Raw genomic sequence first — 17,206 nt, 5'->3', positions numbered from 1 at the left:
TGAATATTAATATTAAATATTAAAAATTAATTTTTCTTTTTTCTCACACTTGGCACCTTTACCCAAACTAGGAAGCGCCACCACCCCTCTTTATTTATACAATCTGTGGTTATAGACCCCTTTGGGGGACTATATTAGGGGAGGCAGCAAACCAAGACAGATCCGTAAGCGCGATCATTTATTCCCTTTATTCATAAAAATGTGACACATCCCACTCCAAATTGAGCCCGAGGGGTCGTCTAGTGTTGAGAGAGAAAATCCATTGGACTTCACGTCTGCATAAGATTCTAAATTTGTCACCCCCCCTCGGTGGTGTCCTAATTTTGTCAATGCCTTGTATAACAAGGCAAGACGTATCTTTCCAATGATGTGCAACGTTTGTGGCATGGTCCTTGTCAATGTCGTAGAGATGTTCTTTTATCTGGAAGTAAAATGAAGCTCTGGCATACATTAGACAAATCCACTTTCTGTACATGACCTAACTTTGCCAAATCAGCCATAACCATACCAGAGTGTAAATATATATTGTAAACGCAACTGCTGAATAAGTTGAAGCTTCACTAAACATGACTTTAAGCTGTTAAGGATTTACCCAGCTGGGTTTCCGAAGGTTGTCCACAGTTTGTCATTCATCTGGGGAGCATTTGTCTGTAAAACAGTTATTAGAGCCAGGGTTCAGGAAAAAGGGCAAGGCGGGTTGACTTCAAACAAGGTCAGACAGGCAAAGTTAGCAACAAGGACAGTCTAAAAGCAAAAAAAAAGTATCCATAAGCCAAATGCATACTGTGCTGGCCAACTCAACTCTCAGTTGTTGTGCTTTATAAGAAGGTTGCTGCCAGTCAAACCTTGTGCTAAAGCATGCCTGAGGACTTAAACAATGTGTAGCTGTAGATGCCTGGAAAGAACAGCAGAAGGCAAGCATGGAGACCTAGAAAAGGATAAAAGTGCAGCAAAGAAAGCCACAGGACAGAAGCATTGGAACCAATGGACCAGTATCCCTATAGACCATTTGAGAGATGATCGCTCCCCAGATGAATGACCACAATGTGGAAGACCATCAGACACTGGGAATTTACAACCAGCAAGGATATATATCTCGTAAACAAAGGTTACTCAACATTCATGTCCTTTTTGAGTATTTATTTTTAAAAGGCAGTCTTTGCCGAACAATCTTTAAATCTGTCATCAGACTGTAAAAAAAACACTTGAAATCTTGTAACCTGAGATTTCTGTACATTCATCACTTCCTGCAGATTAGGCATCTGAAGTGTACTTTGTGTGTGATGAAAGGTTTATTTAACCAGGTGAAGAATTTCTGGTGCTGAAAAGATATGACGGTGGTCCAGCTACAGACTAAACTAACCTTACTGCTTGGGCAGGTCTAGAAGTGTCTAATTTATCAGACAGAGCTGGAGGAGATATCTTTTTCAGCAATCACTGACCCTTACGCCTACTTTAGTCTGTACTTTAAACTGACGGTAATGTTGATGTACAGTAAGCAGCATGTGAAACCAGCAATGGGGACCTGGGTTCAGTTCCCAATATGATCCTTTCTGCATAGAGCTAGTGAATTTCGCTGTGCATGTTTGTGGGCTTTGTCTAGGATAGTGCTATGTATTTTATGCAGTGCTCCTATCTGTGAGACCCCATGCTGGATGACACGGCTTTGTTTATTAACAAAGCCATGAGGTAGCCATGACAGTGCTGATATGAAATATACATAACTTTGTTTATAAATAAAGGGTTAAGGTTATTGTTTAGGGTTAGCATTAGTGTTAGCATTTTTTGGTACAAGAATATGTCCAGGATAGTTGACAGACACTTTCTGTAACCCTAAAGAGACACAGAAAGCCCATTGCACCCTTCAATAACACCAAAAACACAATAATTAAATCTTCATCATTTAATCCAATGTCTTGATTTTTGCAAACATTTTGCAAAAGTGAAAACTCAAAATTTTTGCTCATCCTTACACAGAAGGGTTGCACAAGAGCAGGAAGAATGTCCTCTAAAAACAGCTTGGAGCTATTTAAAAGACTAAACAATAAATCAGAAAATTTCAATAGTTTTATACATTTATTTTATACTTTTTTGTTATAGTGGTAAACAGCAATGTAAAGCTGACAATTTTCTAACCTAGGGGTTAGCATCCTTTTCTATATATTTGGCAAACATTAGTGAACAATTAGGTAGTTGTATAATAATTAATTAACCTTCAGACCTCAGATCATCTCCAATGCATATATCTTCACACCCCAGATCAGCTCCAATTCATGCACCTTTACACTTCAGATTCGCCATAATGCATGGACTTTCAACCTCTGTGCAGCCCCAATGCATGTACAATATTTACAACTTAGATTGGCCGTAAACGCTGCACCTTCAGACCTGAAATCAGTCCAAGTGTATGCACCATTAGTCCTCAGATCAGGGCCAGTTCTTGTACCTTCAGACCTCAGATCAGCCCAAGTTCCTGCACCTTCAGACCTCAGGTGTAGAGGCCGAGATGAGGGGTTCCCTTGCACATCCCATCCAATACTTCCTGGCATAACAGGAAGTAGCTGGATGAGAAATGGCATGGGTGTCTGTTGTGGATCCAGACACATCAAATGATCTGTAGATGGTCTGAATGGTTTGGATACTACTGGGATGCTCAGACCAGAATTTGAAGAATGCTGGCACACGGGTGGAATACAGGAACCCACAGGAGCAGAAAGAAAGCAAAAGTCAAGACGAGCTGTAGTCAGCAACACCAGGGTAGCAGTGATACCACCCGGAGAACCCCTTCCACTCTTATGTTTGCCTGTCCCTGATTGCAGGAAAGAAAATCGCACCATCTATGGCTGACTTTAGTGAGATATCGCTGACTGGATCCCTAAAATTCTTATCGAAATTTTCCAGGCAATCCATTTCTATGGTGATTTAGTACACTGAGTACAACAAGCTTGGACACCAGAACTTCCCCTTTGTCTTGGGATGAAGCAATGGTCAGATGACCACTTTTAAATAATTTGTAATTTAGTCGCTGATGCTGCCACTAGAAGGAACCTTGATGAGGACTAGTGTGTCCTTCTCTATGGGCTCTGGTGACATCTTGGGGAAGAATGTCATGAGTACAGAATTTACATGATATTGCAGTGGCCATTGTAGGTGGAAATGTGCTTTACCAGCTGTCCCCAATCGTTTTGGTACCAGGGACTGCTTTTGGTGTAGCCTATGCTGTAAAGAGACAATGTTATATAAAGGGAATTGCACTGTAATGATGCCCTTTATGTCACAGTTCCCCCATCACAGTGCCTCTTTGCAATCATGCATCCCCATCACAGTGCTCTATCTAGTCATGGCCCCCCATCACAGTCCTCCTTGCAGTCATGGCCCCCCATCACAGTGCCCCTTGCAGTCATGGCCCCCATCACAGTTCTCCTTGCAGTCATGGCCCCCCATCACAGTCCTCCTTGCAGTCATGGCCCCCCATCACAGTGCCCCTTGCAGTCATGGCCCCCATCACAGTTCTCCTTGCAGTCATGGCCCCCCATCACAGTGCTCCTTGCAGTCATGCCCCCCTCACCCCTTCACAGTCCTCCTTACAGTCACCCCCCCCCTCTTTCCTCTTAAACAACACAGTGCCCCCTCCAATCTCTTCCTCCCCCTCCACAGTCTTACCTTCTGCAGGGCAGTTGCAGTTAGCCTGTGTCTATTCTCCCAAGTCTCCTGGAGCTGCAGATCTGGATGGAGGGCGGGAGCTGACAAACTGCCAATCATGTTAATATAAAAAGTCTTCCGCTCTCTGTCCCGATCTGCAGCTTCTCCTGCCCCCTCCCCTGCTGATAGAATGACATCGGCGGCTGGGCAGGAGACCTGGGAGAATAGACACAGGCCACTTAATAGCATTGCTGCGGTCCATGACAGGACTGTCACAGAGCGTGGTCGCCACTCACCTGCTGCTGTGTGGCGCACCGCTTACCAACAGGCCACGGACCAGTGACGGTCCATGGCCCGGGGGTTGGGAACCCCTGTGCTGTACACAGGGCAGTCTGCACAACAAATGTGCACTGTGTGGAAGTATTAGATAGGTACAGTACCCCAACACAGTGGGAAGAGGCTGGCTTCTGGCAGACCCTAACAAAGGCCATATCCTTCTTAGCCATGTACTGCGGAGTCTGTACTAGGTGATTGGAATAAGCTCAAGATTAAACCGCTGACACTTCTTGAATATTACATCCTCCAGGGAATAATTTGGATTCTTAGCAACTCATCTGCTGTGGACTACACTAGGTGGAAATTGTCCAGATGAAGATCTCTGTGGGGTGTGATAGCCTGGCAGCTTCAGTTTAAAACTAAACTTCAGTCAGCTTACAAAAATGATATATACTGTATTAGTGCTCTTTTAGTCTGGGGATATATAATAGACAATATGACCTAAATTCTTTTCAGACCCTCAGGCTTTCTCACTGCCAGTTCCATTATATGACCAGGTGCCATGAAGTGGCTCCTGTTCTCCAGTCATGCAGAAGTCTACTTGCCAACATCATTACATACAATGCAGGACCTGCGGTCAGCATTGTATTCTAGAGCTAAAGTGGGAATGAAGAAAAGGGCAGCTGCCAAATAAACTTGTTATATTCTTCATAAACTAAGCAAGCATTTGATTTTCAATATACCGGGGGAACGAGGGGAGGGAGGTTTAAAATATTTTGTATACGCTGATCAAAGGTAAGCTTTAAGGTAAGTTCACTTTTTCTGTGTTTGTGTTACATGGCGAAGTTTGTAACAAAAGACCTTCACTGTTTTTTATGTTACGCTGCTGATAAAAGACTCATGCTGTCACTGAAACCTCCATATTTATGTAAAAGCATCCCCAATTTACAAAAATCCACTGGAAGGATATTCTACTGATCTATAGGCGACGCTTCAAAAGCCTAGGAACCCTAGAAACTCAGTTTAATTTTCATCAGTTTATAATAAAAGGTTCATATTGGCTCCTAGTCATCTGCTACCCTGAGGTCTATTTGCTGACCCTCGTAAATCTTTCAGACATGTTATTACAATCTTAACATTAAAGTCCCGGATTTTAATAGAATCCTATCAGCCAGAGATATCTGGATAAGATGTGGGCACTCTGGCAATTCATAAAAAGAATCTTTTTACAGCCTTTGGCTAAACAAACCACATTTATAGGCCAAACAGGGAGGAAGTGAAGACTTCCCAGCAGAGCAGTTAAGGAAATTTTTCTTTATTTATTGGAGCTCCCACAGGAGTGAATGTCAGACATGAAAGAGGATCCATGTGTGTGTGTGTGTGTGTGTGTGTGTGTGTGTGTGTGTGGGGGGGGATTACGGCAGCCATGTGATCGCCAGACGCAGTGTCCAATCTGAGGACTGTGAAAGCTTTTGAAGTGCTGGCAAAAAATTTAAATAGGAAAGACCAGCACTGCAGATTTCAATACTGAAGGTTTTTAGTGTTGTTTAGAAGGCATCCAAAGCTAGCCATAGATGCATCGAAATTCAGCTGGTTCAGCAGTGACTGGCTAAATTTTGATCCATCTATGACCATGTAAGGATCGCCTTCTCTCGAAAAGGAAAGTGGGAAAACATTTATTCAATCTGTGTCTGCAGCCAACTGGCTGCATTGCTGATCGATGTATTCTGACAGCAGAGGAGTCCCCGCTGTCAGAAACCAATAGCTCAGCACCTTGCTTGTGTGGATGGGGGAATCCATTTGTTCTTATCGATTAGCGCGCCTGCTGATCAAAAAAAACAAAAAAACATCTATGTAGTGCCAGACTTAAGGAGACACATTTGACCATATAGGGCAAAATGACAGGGTCTGTTCTTTAAGTCTACCTCCTGCCCCACTTATATTCAGAAGAAGAAATGGATGGCTGCACACTAATACCGTAAAGTCCCTTTATTCTTCAATCATAAAAACATGAAATAACACCACAGGATGATAGCAGAACAATAACAGGTAGACGCGTTTCACACAGTGACTCTGTGCTTACTCATTACTCATTGGTAATGAGTAAGCACAGGGTCACTGTGTGAAACGCGTCTACCTGCTATTGTTCTGCTATCATCCTGTGGTGTTATTTTATGTTTTTATGACTGAAGAATAAAGGGACTTTACGGTATTAGTGTGCAGCCATCCATTTCTTCTTCTTAGTATTGTGCACGGCCGGCGAGCCGAGGCATGCACCCATAGGAGGAGTCCTTTCCCCAGCTCATCTGCTCATCTGTTTCTCATCACTCACCTGGAGCGGAGTTTCCTTTTCCACTTATATTCACCTTGCAATGCTTCCCCGCCACTTCTTCTTCTGTTTTGTCAATGAGCTAAATGACAAGGTCTAATGCAAGGTAAAATGATAATGTAATTAATGTAGCTGCTGGGGGAATAGCTATAAAGCAGCAAAATTCCCAAAAATTGTACAACAAACATTGAGCCTGCCTTTTAGTTAAACAAAACCACAGGTTTTCATTGGGCACCATTACAACCTTCTAGCCACCGCTGTCCTAACAACCAGTGATGTCATCAATTGATAAGGTGGATCTCAGGTGCCTGCACACCATCCTTGTTCACCCCTCCCTGCCCATCTCCATCAGCACTGGGGTCATATTACCTCTAAATTTAGGTGTCCTACGTGTGTGTAGATGTTCCTGCATATTATAAAACTATTCATTTCGTTTTTACAATTTAAAATGGAATGCCTTGAGATTGTGCATAATTTAAAAGGGTGCCTTGACTGAAAAAAGTTTGAGAAACATCTAGAATGTAATTTGACTGGGTCTGCATGTTTTATTAAGATAATTTTAGGTCTACTTGTAAGTACTCTTGCAGCTTAATTATTCAGGGCAACATGACATGAATACTTTCTCCTAATGTATACAATGTCTTCCTTTTAAAGAGACCCTGACACCAGTATAAAAAAATTGTAGGTGAAAGCACATAAAAATCAAATATTTAAAATTCTTGTTTGCAGTGTCCCTCGAAAATTCCATATGTCAATTCTTGTATGTCAAAGCCCTCACCTCGGGCAGGCAGTTTCTACACCCCAGAGCATGCCCACGGTCTCCTTGGCTGTAGTATGAGTTACCAAAAGTAGAAAATGAAGCGCCACATCACTGCTATGAGGTACAGATTCAACTTTATTACAGTAAAAGTCAGGGGGACAATCTAAAAAGTATCCAAAGCATTTTGGGGATCCAAAAGCACCCCGTTCATCAGGGCTTGACTGAAATCAATGTGAATAGACTATAAGTGAACTAGACCTTCAAAGTGTTACTAAACCCACAACTGCAAAATCAGTCTGTATATGCAGTAAAACATGCTTATTATACTCACTGTGGAACCTGAAGGGGGTTATCCTCTGCATTGTGTAAAAAGGCTGTTTGATCCTGTCTTCTTTGATCCTCCCCTTCTTTCACTGTCCCCAGTCCATCTCCTGACAGTACAGAGCCTTGGGAGCAAGCTGCACATGCTCAATTTGGTGTGTATTGCTAGAGAGTTTTTTTTTCTTTTGAGGATGCATGTGATTGACACAGGGCTAATCATCACTGTCCAGACAGAGGGTCAGGAGTCATGCAGCCTCATAGGACAATCAGAGTAGAATGAAAACTCCCCCTACAAGCTTTAGGAAGCCATTGATAGAAGTCACAAGACTGCTGTATACTGCTGATGAGAAAAGGTATTTAGTAGTTTATATTTACTAAAATAATTGCATTTCCATGCTCTGTGTACTGTAGGAGACCAGATATAGTGAATGTAGAGTCCTGGGTTTAGTAACACTTTAACCCTTTCGCTGCTGGGTTCGTATGTCGTACCCACCTGACAGCGGGGGGGGGGGGGGGGGGGGGGGGGGTAGTAAACACAATCCAGTGGCTGCAGCCACCGGGATTTTGTGTAGAACTGACAGGCAGACCCCTTCCTGTCAGGTGAGAGCATTCGCTGCAGTCACATTGCTCTCACACCCCCCTAGTACCAGCGCCACCACCCGCCGCCGAGCCCGCCATGCTTACTGGGCTCCACTTGCCCATCTGCGGGCCCAGGAGCTCCATGGCGGGTGCCGGCGGCTGGCAGGGAAAGGAGAAGAGTGGACACACGTTCGCTCCCCTCCCCTTCTTCTTGCGACCCAGAAAGTGACATCTCTGACGTCACTTCCGGGTCAAGCTCTCTGTGTCCCCAGCTAGCTCAGCCAGGAAATAATGTTTTGCAATGCGATCTGCATTGCAAAACATTTAGTGGAGCACAAGGGGAGACCCTACATATCTCAATAAAAAGAACCCGTCACCTAAAAAACATCACACCTTTTGTCCCTTATGTGATGAAAAAAAAAGTTAAGTAACAAAAAAGTTGTTTTTTTCTTTTTTGCAAAAAAATAAAGCTAAACCCAAGCACAACCCCCCCCAAAAAAAATTACGAGCCCCCCCACCCCCACATATACACACGCACAAACGTAAACGCATGCGTAAGGGCGCCTATGTGTGAAAACGTTGATTGCAATACACACATTACATATCGCCATGCACGTAGGAGTCAGAGCAATAATTCTAACACAAGACCTCCTCTGTAACACTAAACTGATACCTATAGGGGGCTTTTGAAGTGTCACCTATAGAAAATAGTTTGACGCCATTTCATGGGAGCACAAAAATTTAAGGCTTGGAATGTTGGGTATCTATTTACTCAGTGAAACCTCGTCTTTTATATTTTACTAAATTTGTGTAATTGCTTTCAGAACATTTATAATATTTATAAGTTTTGTGTAATCTTCAGGTCTAAAATGATTTTTTAAACATGTGTGCAAAAAAAAAAAAAAAAAAGGTTCTGGCAGTGAAAGAGTTAATGTTATTTTTTCCAATGTGATTGCTACCAGGTTGTTGCCAAACCAGCTGCTGAAAAGACTTGTTTTTGCAAAAAAGGTAACAGTTAAGGTCTAGTTCACTTCTAGTCTATTCACATTGTTATCAAGCAAGCCCTGATGAAGGGGGAACTCGTGGCCCCCCCAAAACATGTTAGATACTTTTTGGACTGTCCCTGTGACTTTTATTGGGATAAAGTTGTATCTGGACCTCTTGGTAGTGGTATGGAACTTCAATTTCCATTTTTGTTACATTCAACTATCTACATAAACTTATATGTAGCAACCCTTGGACCCTGGGAGTGATGGCTCTGACTCTGCTGGGCAGGGGCGTCACGTCCATTAAGGGCGCACGGGCGCTGCCCCCCCCCCAGGATCCAGGATCTGATAGGCTTCAAAATAGGGTGGGCTAGGGTCACAGAGAGTGCGCTCCGTTCCCACCCAGGTGTGTTATTCGCTCTTGTAACACACCTGGGTGGGACCGACCGACAAACAGCAGGACCCAGCAGCAGTCTCAGGGCTTTTCTATGAAAGAGAGGTATACAGCATGCATGAAATGTTTTAAATGCACATACAATCCAATGGGAAGATTTCTGTTAAAATTAATAGATAGACAACAGGGTAGTCTTTAATTTGCTGCTTTCTTCTTAGAATAACCCAAGAGCAATGTTGCATTAATCAGCTGGAGGAACTGCACTGTACTACTGGCATAACCATCGCCAATGAGAAGGACTCCTGTGACATCAATGAGCAGGAAAATGCTACCTGTGAATCCAGGTTTGTGAAGGTGAGATGTTACCCGGGTTTTTGTTCTCTACAGCCTAACCAGTCCAGTCTATCTTTATTTCGAGGGGATAACTTTTTGTATGTTTTTCCTTTAACATGGGCCTTGACATTCCAGCCCACAGTGGACTCTGTAACACACTCTCTTCCCACCATTGTACAATCCAGTGTTGCTATTGGCTGCTTATTCTCACTTGCTGTGGCTCTTTAGCTGGCTGCAACCTATTGTTGAGTCATTTTACAATTGTACAAAACTTGCAGTAATTTCCTTGTAAATGTTTTGTTACATCATAGTGCCCCCTAGTGGGTATATAAAAGAACAAGCTGCAGCGCAGCTCATACTGTCCTCTAAGCAAATCAATGGATGGATGCAGTATTTATTAACAGGTATTTATATAGTGCTGACAATATACACAGCAATTTATATACCATATTCACATCAGTCCTTGCCCTCAAGGTACTTACAATCAATCAAAGGTCATTATCCCACATATGTATATACACATACTGGGGCCAGTTTCGACAGCAGCCGCTATGTCTTTGTAGTGCAGTCAGGGAAATCCTGTATTTGGCAAAAAGTCAAGCATGTGATCCGTGCCAAGGCAGTGGTCACCAAGTCTGCTAGAGTATCATGGGAGACTAATATCAGGAGATTGACACAGAGCTGGCACTCTACATTGTCCATAGACAGGGCATTGTAACAAGTGGAAGCACAGAATAGCATATATTGTTTATATATTAAATCGTGGAGAGCATGATAATGTAAAATATGTTTATTACTGATCAAAAACAATTAACAACAGCATACCATGGTAAAACACTAGGTTGATTGTATGAATCAATATGCTCATTAGAGTAGCTAAGCTTTGCCCTCATGTGTCCCTGTTAGCCGGGGATCCACTAGCATCATCTTTTGTGCTGGAGATCTTGATATTTACATGTCATCTAGGCGATATGGTTTCATTGGCTGGGTCAGAGAACCACTAACTTGTAACTGGTATGTTGGTATCTCACAGATACCCAATATCCTACTGAAAACTAGCATATCCAGGTACCACTAATGGTAAAAATTACTATGCATTTTTCCACTCCCTCTTAGACTGGTTATACCAGGGATGTGCAGTCAGGGGAGGCAGGTGAGGCAATCGAGCTTCGAGGGTTGTAGCTCGGTGAACTGGGGTATAGGGGGTTTGTAGCCTAAGTCCTACCCCACCACTGGTAAAAATTTGGGGCTCCTACGAGATATGGTTCCGGAGATATGGGGCTCCTTGCGCAACCTGTCAGAAGCTACATACAGAGCGGCCAGTTTTAATACAAGCTGGCACACTCTGTTTGCAGCGGACTAAGAGGTTGAGCTCACAGTGCCTCTCCTCACTTCTTGTCAGAGGCACTGAGCTCAATGAACAGCTTGGAGTCTTGGACCAATGGTAAAGTACCATTGGTCCCAGCTGTCCAATAAAAATGCTGCAGTGGAGGCACGCCTCTTACTGCAGTGTCATAGAAGGGGAATAAAATACAAATGTTCCTTTCCAGCCCAGCCCTCTTAAAGGTATTGTAAACCTTCGTTTTTTCACCTTAATGCATCCTATGCATCCTATGTGAAAAAACACCTGTTAGTGACCGGCCCCCCAGCCCACCCGTTTTACTTACCTGAGCCCCGGCGGGGATGCGCTGTCTCTCTGCAGGGGGTTCTCGGCTCTTGATTGGATATATTGATAGCAGTGCAGCCATTGGCTCCTGCTGCTGTCAATCAAATCCAATGACGTGGGCGCCGGGGGGTGGGGCCGAGTCATACATTCGACATCTATAGGCGCCGAATGCTGGACTCGGGAGTGCGCCCACAAGGTAACCCCCTTGAGAGAGTGCTTCTCCTAGGGGGTTATCTGATGTGGGGAGGAACCGCGAGAGCCGTCGGGGGACCCCAGAAGACGAGGATCGAGGCCACTCTGTGCAAAACGAGCTGCACAGTGGAGGTAAGTATGATATGTTTGTTATTTAAAAAAAAAAAAACGAACCCTTACAATCACTTTAACTACAAGGAAAAAACATGTGTTTATGTGTATAAGATTTACCTACAATCCCATGTTTTTCCTCACACAGTTAAGAGGGAGAAACTGATTCTGTTGAAAAGGTACTGTTATATTCAAGCTAAGTCATATATTTATATTCTATATGTTATACCATAATACTTTATTATTTATCTATTTACTGTGAAATTACTGGTTGGAAGTTGTAACTGCAAACTTCAGTAATTTGTCCGTTAAGCCACCTGCTTGAGTACATATTTTGAAAAATACCTTAAAAACAATACAGTGGGGATAGAAAGTATTCAGACCCCCTTAAATTTTTCACTCTTTGTTATATTGCAGCCATTTGCTAAAATCATTTAAGTTCATTTTTTTTCCTCATTAATGTACACACAGCACCCCATATTGACAGAAAAACACAGAATTGTTGACATTTTTGCAGATTTATTAAAAAAGAAAAACTGAAATATCACATGGTCCTAAGTATTCAGATCCTTTGCTCAGTATTTAGTAGAAACACCCTTTTGATCTAATATAGCCATGAGTCTTTTTGAGAAAGATGCAACAAGTTTTTCACACCTGGATTTGGGGATCCTCTGCCATTCCTCCTTGCAGATCCTCTCCAGTTCTGTCAGGTTGGATGGTAAACGTTGGTGGACAGCCATTTTTAAGTCTCTCCAGAGATGCTCAATTGGGTTTAAGTCAGGACTCTGGCTGGGCCATTCAAGAACAGTCATGAAGTTGTTGTGAAGCCACTCCTTCGTTATTTTAGCTGTGTGCTTAGGGTCATTGTCTTGTTGGAAGGTAAACCTTTGGCCCAGTCTGAGGTGCTGAGCACTCTGGAGAATGTTTTCGTCCAGGATATCCCTGAACTTGGCCGCATTCATCTTTCCCTCGATTGCAACCAGTCGTCCTGTCCCTGCAGCTGAAAAACACCCCCACAGCATGATGCTGCCACCACCATGCTTCACTGTTGGGACTGTATTGGACAGGTGATGAGCAGTGCCTGGTTTTCTCCACACATACCGCTTAGAATTAAGGCCAAAAAGTTCTATCTTGGTCTCATCAGACCAGTGAATCTTATTTCTCACCATCTTGGAGTCCTTCAGGTGTTTTTAACAAACTCCATGCAGGCTTTCATGTGTCTTGCACTGAGGAGAGGCTTCCATCGGGCCACTCTGCCATGAAGCCCCGACTGGTGGAGGGCTGCAGTGATGGTTGACTTTCTACAACTTTCTCCCATCTCCCAACTGCATCTCTGGAGCTCAGCCACAGTGATCTTTGGGTTCTTCGTTACCTCTCTCTCCAAGGCCCCGATAGCTCAGTTTTGGCCGGACGGCCAGCTCTAGGAAGGGTTCTGGTCATCCCAAACGTCTTCCATTTAAGGATTATGGAGACCACTGTACTCTTAGGAACCTTAAGTGCAGCAGAATTTTTTTGTAACATTGGCCAGATCTGTGCCTTGCCACAATTCTGTCTCTGAGCTCTTCAGGCAGTTCCTTTGACCTCATGATTCTCATTTGCTCTGACATGCACTGTGAGCTGTAAGGTCTTATATAGACAGGTGTGTGGCTTTCCTAATCAAGTCCAATCAGTATAATCAAACACAGCTGGACTCAAATGAAGGTGTAGAACCATCTCAAGGATGATCAGAAGAAATGGACAGCACCTGAGTTAAATATATGAGTGTCACAGCAAAGGGTCTGAATACTTAGGACCATGTGTTATTTCAGTTTTTTCTTTTTTAATAAATCTGCAAAAATGTCAAAAATTCTGTGTTTTTCTGTCAATATGGGGTGCTGTGTGTACATTAATGAGGAACAAAATGAACTTAAATGATTTTAGCAAATGGCTGCAATACAACAAAGAGTGAAAAATTTAAGGGGGTCTGAATACTTTCTGTCCCCACTGTATATAATAATTATTTGTATATTACTTACTTATGGTAATTAACTCCTATCCACCCAGGCCAATTCTTACACTTCTCTCCTACAAAATTACTCAGAACCCCCAAACATTATATATATTGTTTTAGCACCCTAGGGAATAAAACGGTGGTCATTGCAACTTTTTATGCAACACGGTATTTGCGCAGAATATTCATGAATAAAAATTAAAAAAAACACTAATGTTAGCCTGATTTTTTATATAATGTGAAAGATGATATTTCGCAGAGTAAATAGATACCTAACATGTCACACTTTAGAAATTGCGCACACTTGTGGAATTACGCCAAATTTCAGTACTTATAAATCTCCATAGGTGACGCTTTTCACAGTTACATGTTTAGAGTCCCAGAGGGGGTCTAGTGCTAGAATTATTGCTCTCGCTCTAACAATCGCAGCCTATGTAACCTGTGTGTATCTGGCTATGATACTAGCCAGTGCCTCACCAGCCACTGACCTCACCGCACGTTCCTGGGTTATACATGCTACTTAAGGAAGAGCAGATCATTCAGTTTGAGAAGGCATTGCTCACTAATGCTTTTCCATGGTCCAAGCTCTGTCCTAACTGAGCCTCAGCCCTTTAAGGGTCACCAATACATGTTACCACCTTTGTACAAAAAAAAAAAGGAGATTGTATAATCATATTGTAACTTGTGTGGTGAGCTTAGGATCTGCTGGCAGAGACCTTTGACCAGTGCTGTGATGCTGGTCACATGCCCTGCACTGGTCAAAGGATTACTCTGCTGGAACAAAAGGTAAGGTGTTAGGTTCTTTCCTTTTCTTTAAATTTTATTTTAAGCAGCCCATAGATGAGTATTTTTTTTTTTTTTCTGTTCAGCCAACGGGTTGAAAAAAAAATGTACTTGACTTCCGCATCCACCCATTCGAGGGGGATAAGGCAATCCTTCCACTGAGCTATTGTATTTAATTGGGAGGAAGAAGACCTCCCCACCATCAGAATACACTGATCAGCGCTGCCAGCTATAGCCTGCGGCACTGATCGGGTGGCAAAAATCTGACAGGGTGCCACTTCCTAGGTGACATTAGCGAATATTTTGATCCTTGTGGCCACATTTTAATTATTAGATATGTGTGGTTTGTTTAATTCAGAATCGAAATTCAAACAAAATTTTCGTTATTCAGAGATTCCGGTGTATCAAATTCGAATTGGTGACAGATTTTAACGGATCTGAAATAACGGAACAGAATTTCGCCTTAAATAACAAATTACTGTATCTAAATTCGAAACAAATTCGACAAGAAAATCAAAATTGAAAACAAATTCAAAATAAAAACATATTGCTGACTATTGCTGATTTCCTTTAAAGACTGTATGTATTGGAATATAGCTGTCTTTTAAAATTTGATTTTTGAAAAGAATGGAGCAAAACAGAATAGAATAGAATAGACTCAAAAATAAAATAAAAGAATGAAATAGAATAGAAAGTAAAGGCAGAGAACAGAAAAGACTAGAATAGAAAATAAAACAATAAAAAAGATTATAGAAGAATGGAATAGATTAGAATAAAATAAAATAGAAAGAATATAGCCATATTCTGAAATTCAAATTTCAATTTTCGAATAGAATAAAATTGAAAGATTATAGACGTCTTCCGAATTTCGAATTTTGAAAAGAATATAATAAAAAAGAATGAAATAAACAAAATAGAATAGAATAGAAAAAAAAGAACAAAAAGAATATAGACACCTTCCGAAATTTGAATTTGGAACTGAATAGAATAGGGCTGTCTTCTGAAATTTGAATTTAGAAAAGAATAGAATAAAATAGAATAGAATAAAATAGAATAGAAAATAAAGGAATAGAATAGAAAATATGGAATAGACTAAAAAAGAGAGAATATAGCTGTCTTCCAAAATTTGAATTTCAAATAGAATAGGACCAGATATTCTTCACAATGAATTCAGATTAATCAATATTTTTGATATGAAGCTGATTTGAATACTTCAAATCCATTAGAAAAATGTAACCTTAAAAAATGGTTCTGAAACTAAACAAATTTTCGTTCTGCACAATTATAGTCTATCACTCATGGGAAATATGTAATTACATTGCATTGTCTTTAGATCCTGGCTTCATTTGTTGTGATCACATTTTGGATATAGATTGCAGCTTTTATCCAGGGTCTTTAAATTGATTTTCCGATTTATTTATTTATTTTTGTAACTTCTAACATGGAAACCTTGTTTTGCGGTACTTGTTATTTTGTTACCCCAACCTAACCATTTTGTACTCCATCTATTTTATCTCAGATCAATGAAATTCTGTAAAAGAAAACAAATTTCTGGCCATATATACAGCTGTGTGAAAAGTAATTGCCCCTTCCAATGCTGAATCATGAATGAACTGTGATTAACCACAATGTTTTGGAAAGCTGAGTTAAATTTCACTTGCCACACCAAGGCTTGATTATTGTCAGACCTGTTGAATCAAGAAATCACATAAATAGAAGCTGTCCGACAAAGTGAAGCACCATGCCACAATCTAAAAAAAATCAAGAACAGATTAGAAACAAAGTGATGTACATGTAGGAAGGGTTTCAAAGCCATTTCTAAGGCTTTGGAACTCCAGTGAACCACGGGGGGGGAGCCAATATCCACAAATAGAGATAACTTGGAACAGTGATGAACCTTCCCAGGAGTGGCCACCCTACAAAAATTACTCCAAGTGCATGACGACGACTCATCCAGGAGGTCATAAAGAACCCAAAACAACATTTAAAAAACTGCAGGCCTCACTTGCCTCAGGTAAGATCAGTGTTCATGATTCAACAATAAGAAAGAGACTGGGCAAAAATGGCATCCATGGGAGAGTTCCAAGGCCAAAGCCACTGCTGACCAAAAAGAACACAAAGGCTCATCTCACATTTAGAGAGACTTCAAGACTTTAAGACTTATATTCTGTGGACTGAGAAAATATTTAACTTTTTGGAAGATGTGTGTCCCGTTACATCTGGCATAAAACTAATACAGCATTTTATAACAAGAACATCATACCAACAGTCAGACTTGGTGGTGGTAGCGTGATGGTCTGGGGATGCTTTGCAGCATCAGGACGTGGACGGCTTACCATAATTGACAATAATGCCCTGTACACATGATCGGACATTGATCGGACATTCAGACGACAAAATCCGTCGGATTTTTCCGACAGATTTTGGGTCAAACTTGTCTTGCATACACACGGTCGCACAAAGTTGTCAGAAAATCCGATCGTTCTGAACGCGGTACGTCGGGACTATAAACGGGGCAGTAGCCAATAGCTTTCGTCTTTTCATTTATTCTGAGCATGCGTGGCACTTTGTGCTTCGGATTTGTTTACACACGATCGGAATTTAAACGATCGGATTTTGTTGTCGGAAAATTTTATATTCTGCTCTCTAACTTTGTGTGTCAGAAATTCCGACGGAAAAAGTCCGATGGAGCCCACACACGATTGGAATTTCCAACAACACAATCCGATCGCACTTTTTCCGTCGGAAAATTCGACCGTGTGTACAGGGCATGAGGCTTACCATAATTCTGAGCTCTACCTGAAAATCCTCAAGAGAATGTCCGACCATCAGTTTGTGACTTCA

The 17,206-nt window shown here is 41.7% G+C and overlaps 1 protein-coding gene across 3 annotated transcripts in view; it reads left to right on the top strand.

Moving 5' to 3' along the window:
• Positions 1–17,206, top strand: part of FBLN1 (fibulin 1) — a 154,060-nt gene that overhangs the window by 50,063 nt on the left and 86,791 nt on the right. For all 3 annotated transcript variants that reach the window (XM_073621913.1, XM_073621915.1, XM_073621914.1), the window contains exon 3: positions 9,506–9,641. In XM_073621913.1, the coding sequence (XP_073478014.1) occupies positions 9,506–9,641 (136 nt within the window). The remainder of the gene's footprint in view (positions 1–9,505; positions 9,642–17,206) is intronic.

Source organism: Aquarana catesbeiana, linkage group LG03 (assembly GCF_042186555.1).
Source record: "Aquarana catesbeiana isolate 2022-GZ linkage group LG03, ASM4218655v1, whole genome shotgun sequence".
NCBI classification, from domain to species: domain Eukaryota; kingdom Metazoa; phylum Chordata; class Amphibia; order Anura; family Ranidae; genus Aquarana; species Aquarana catesbeiana.
The sequence above is the reverse complement of the archived record's forward strand: the minus strand, read 5'-3'. Positions and strand labels throughout refer to the sequence as shown.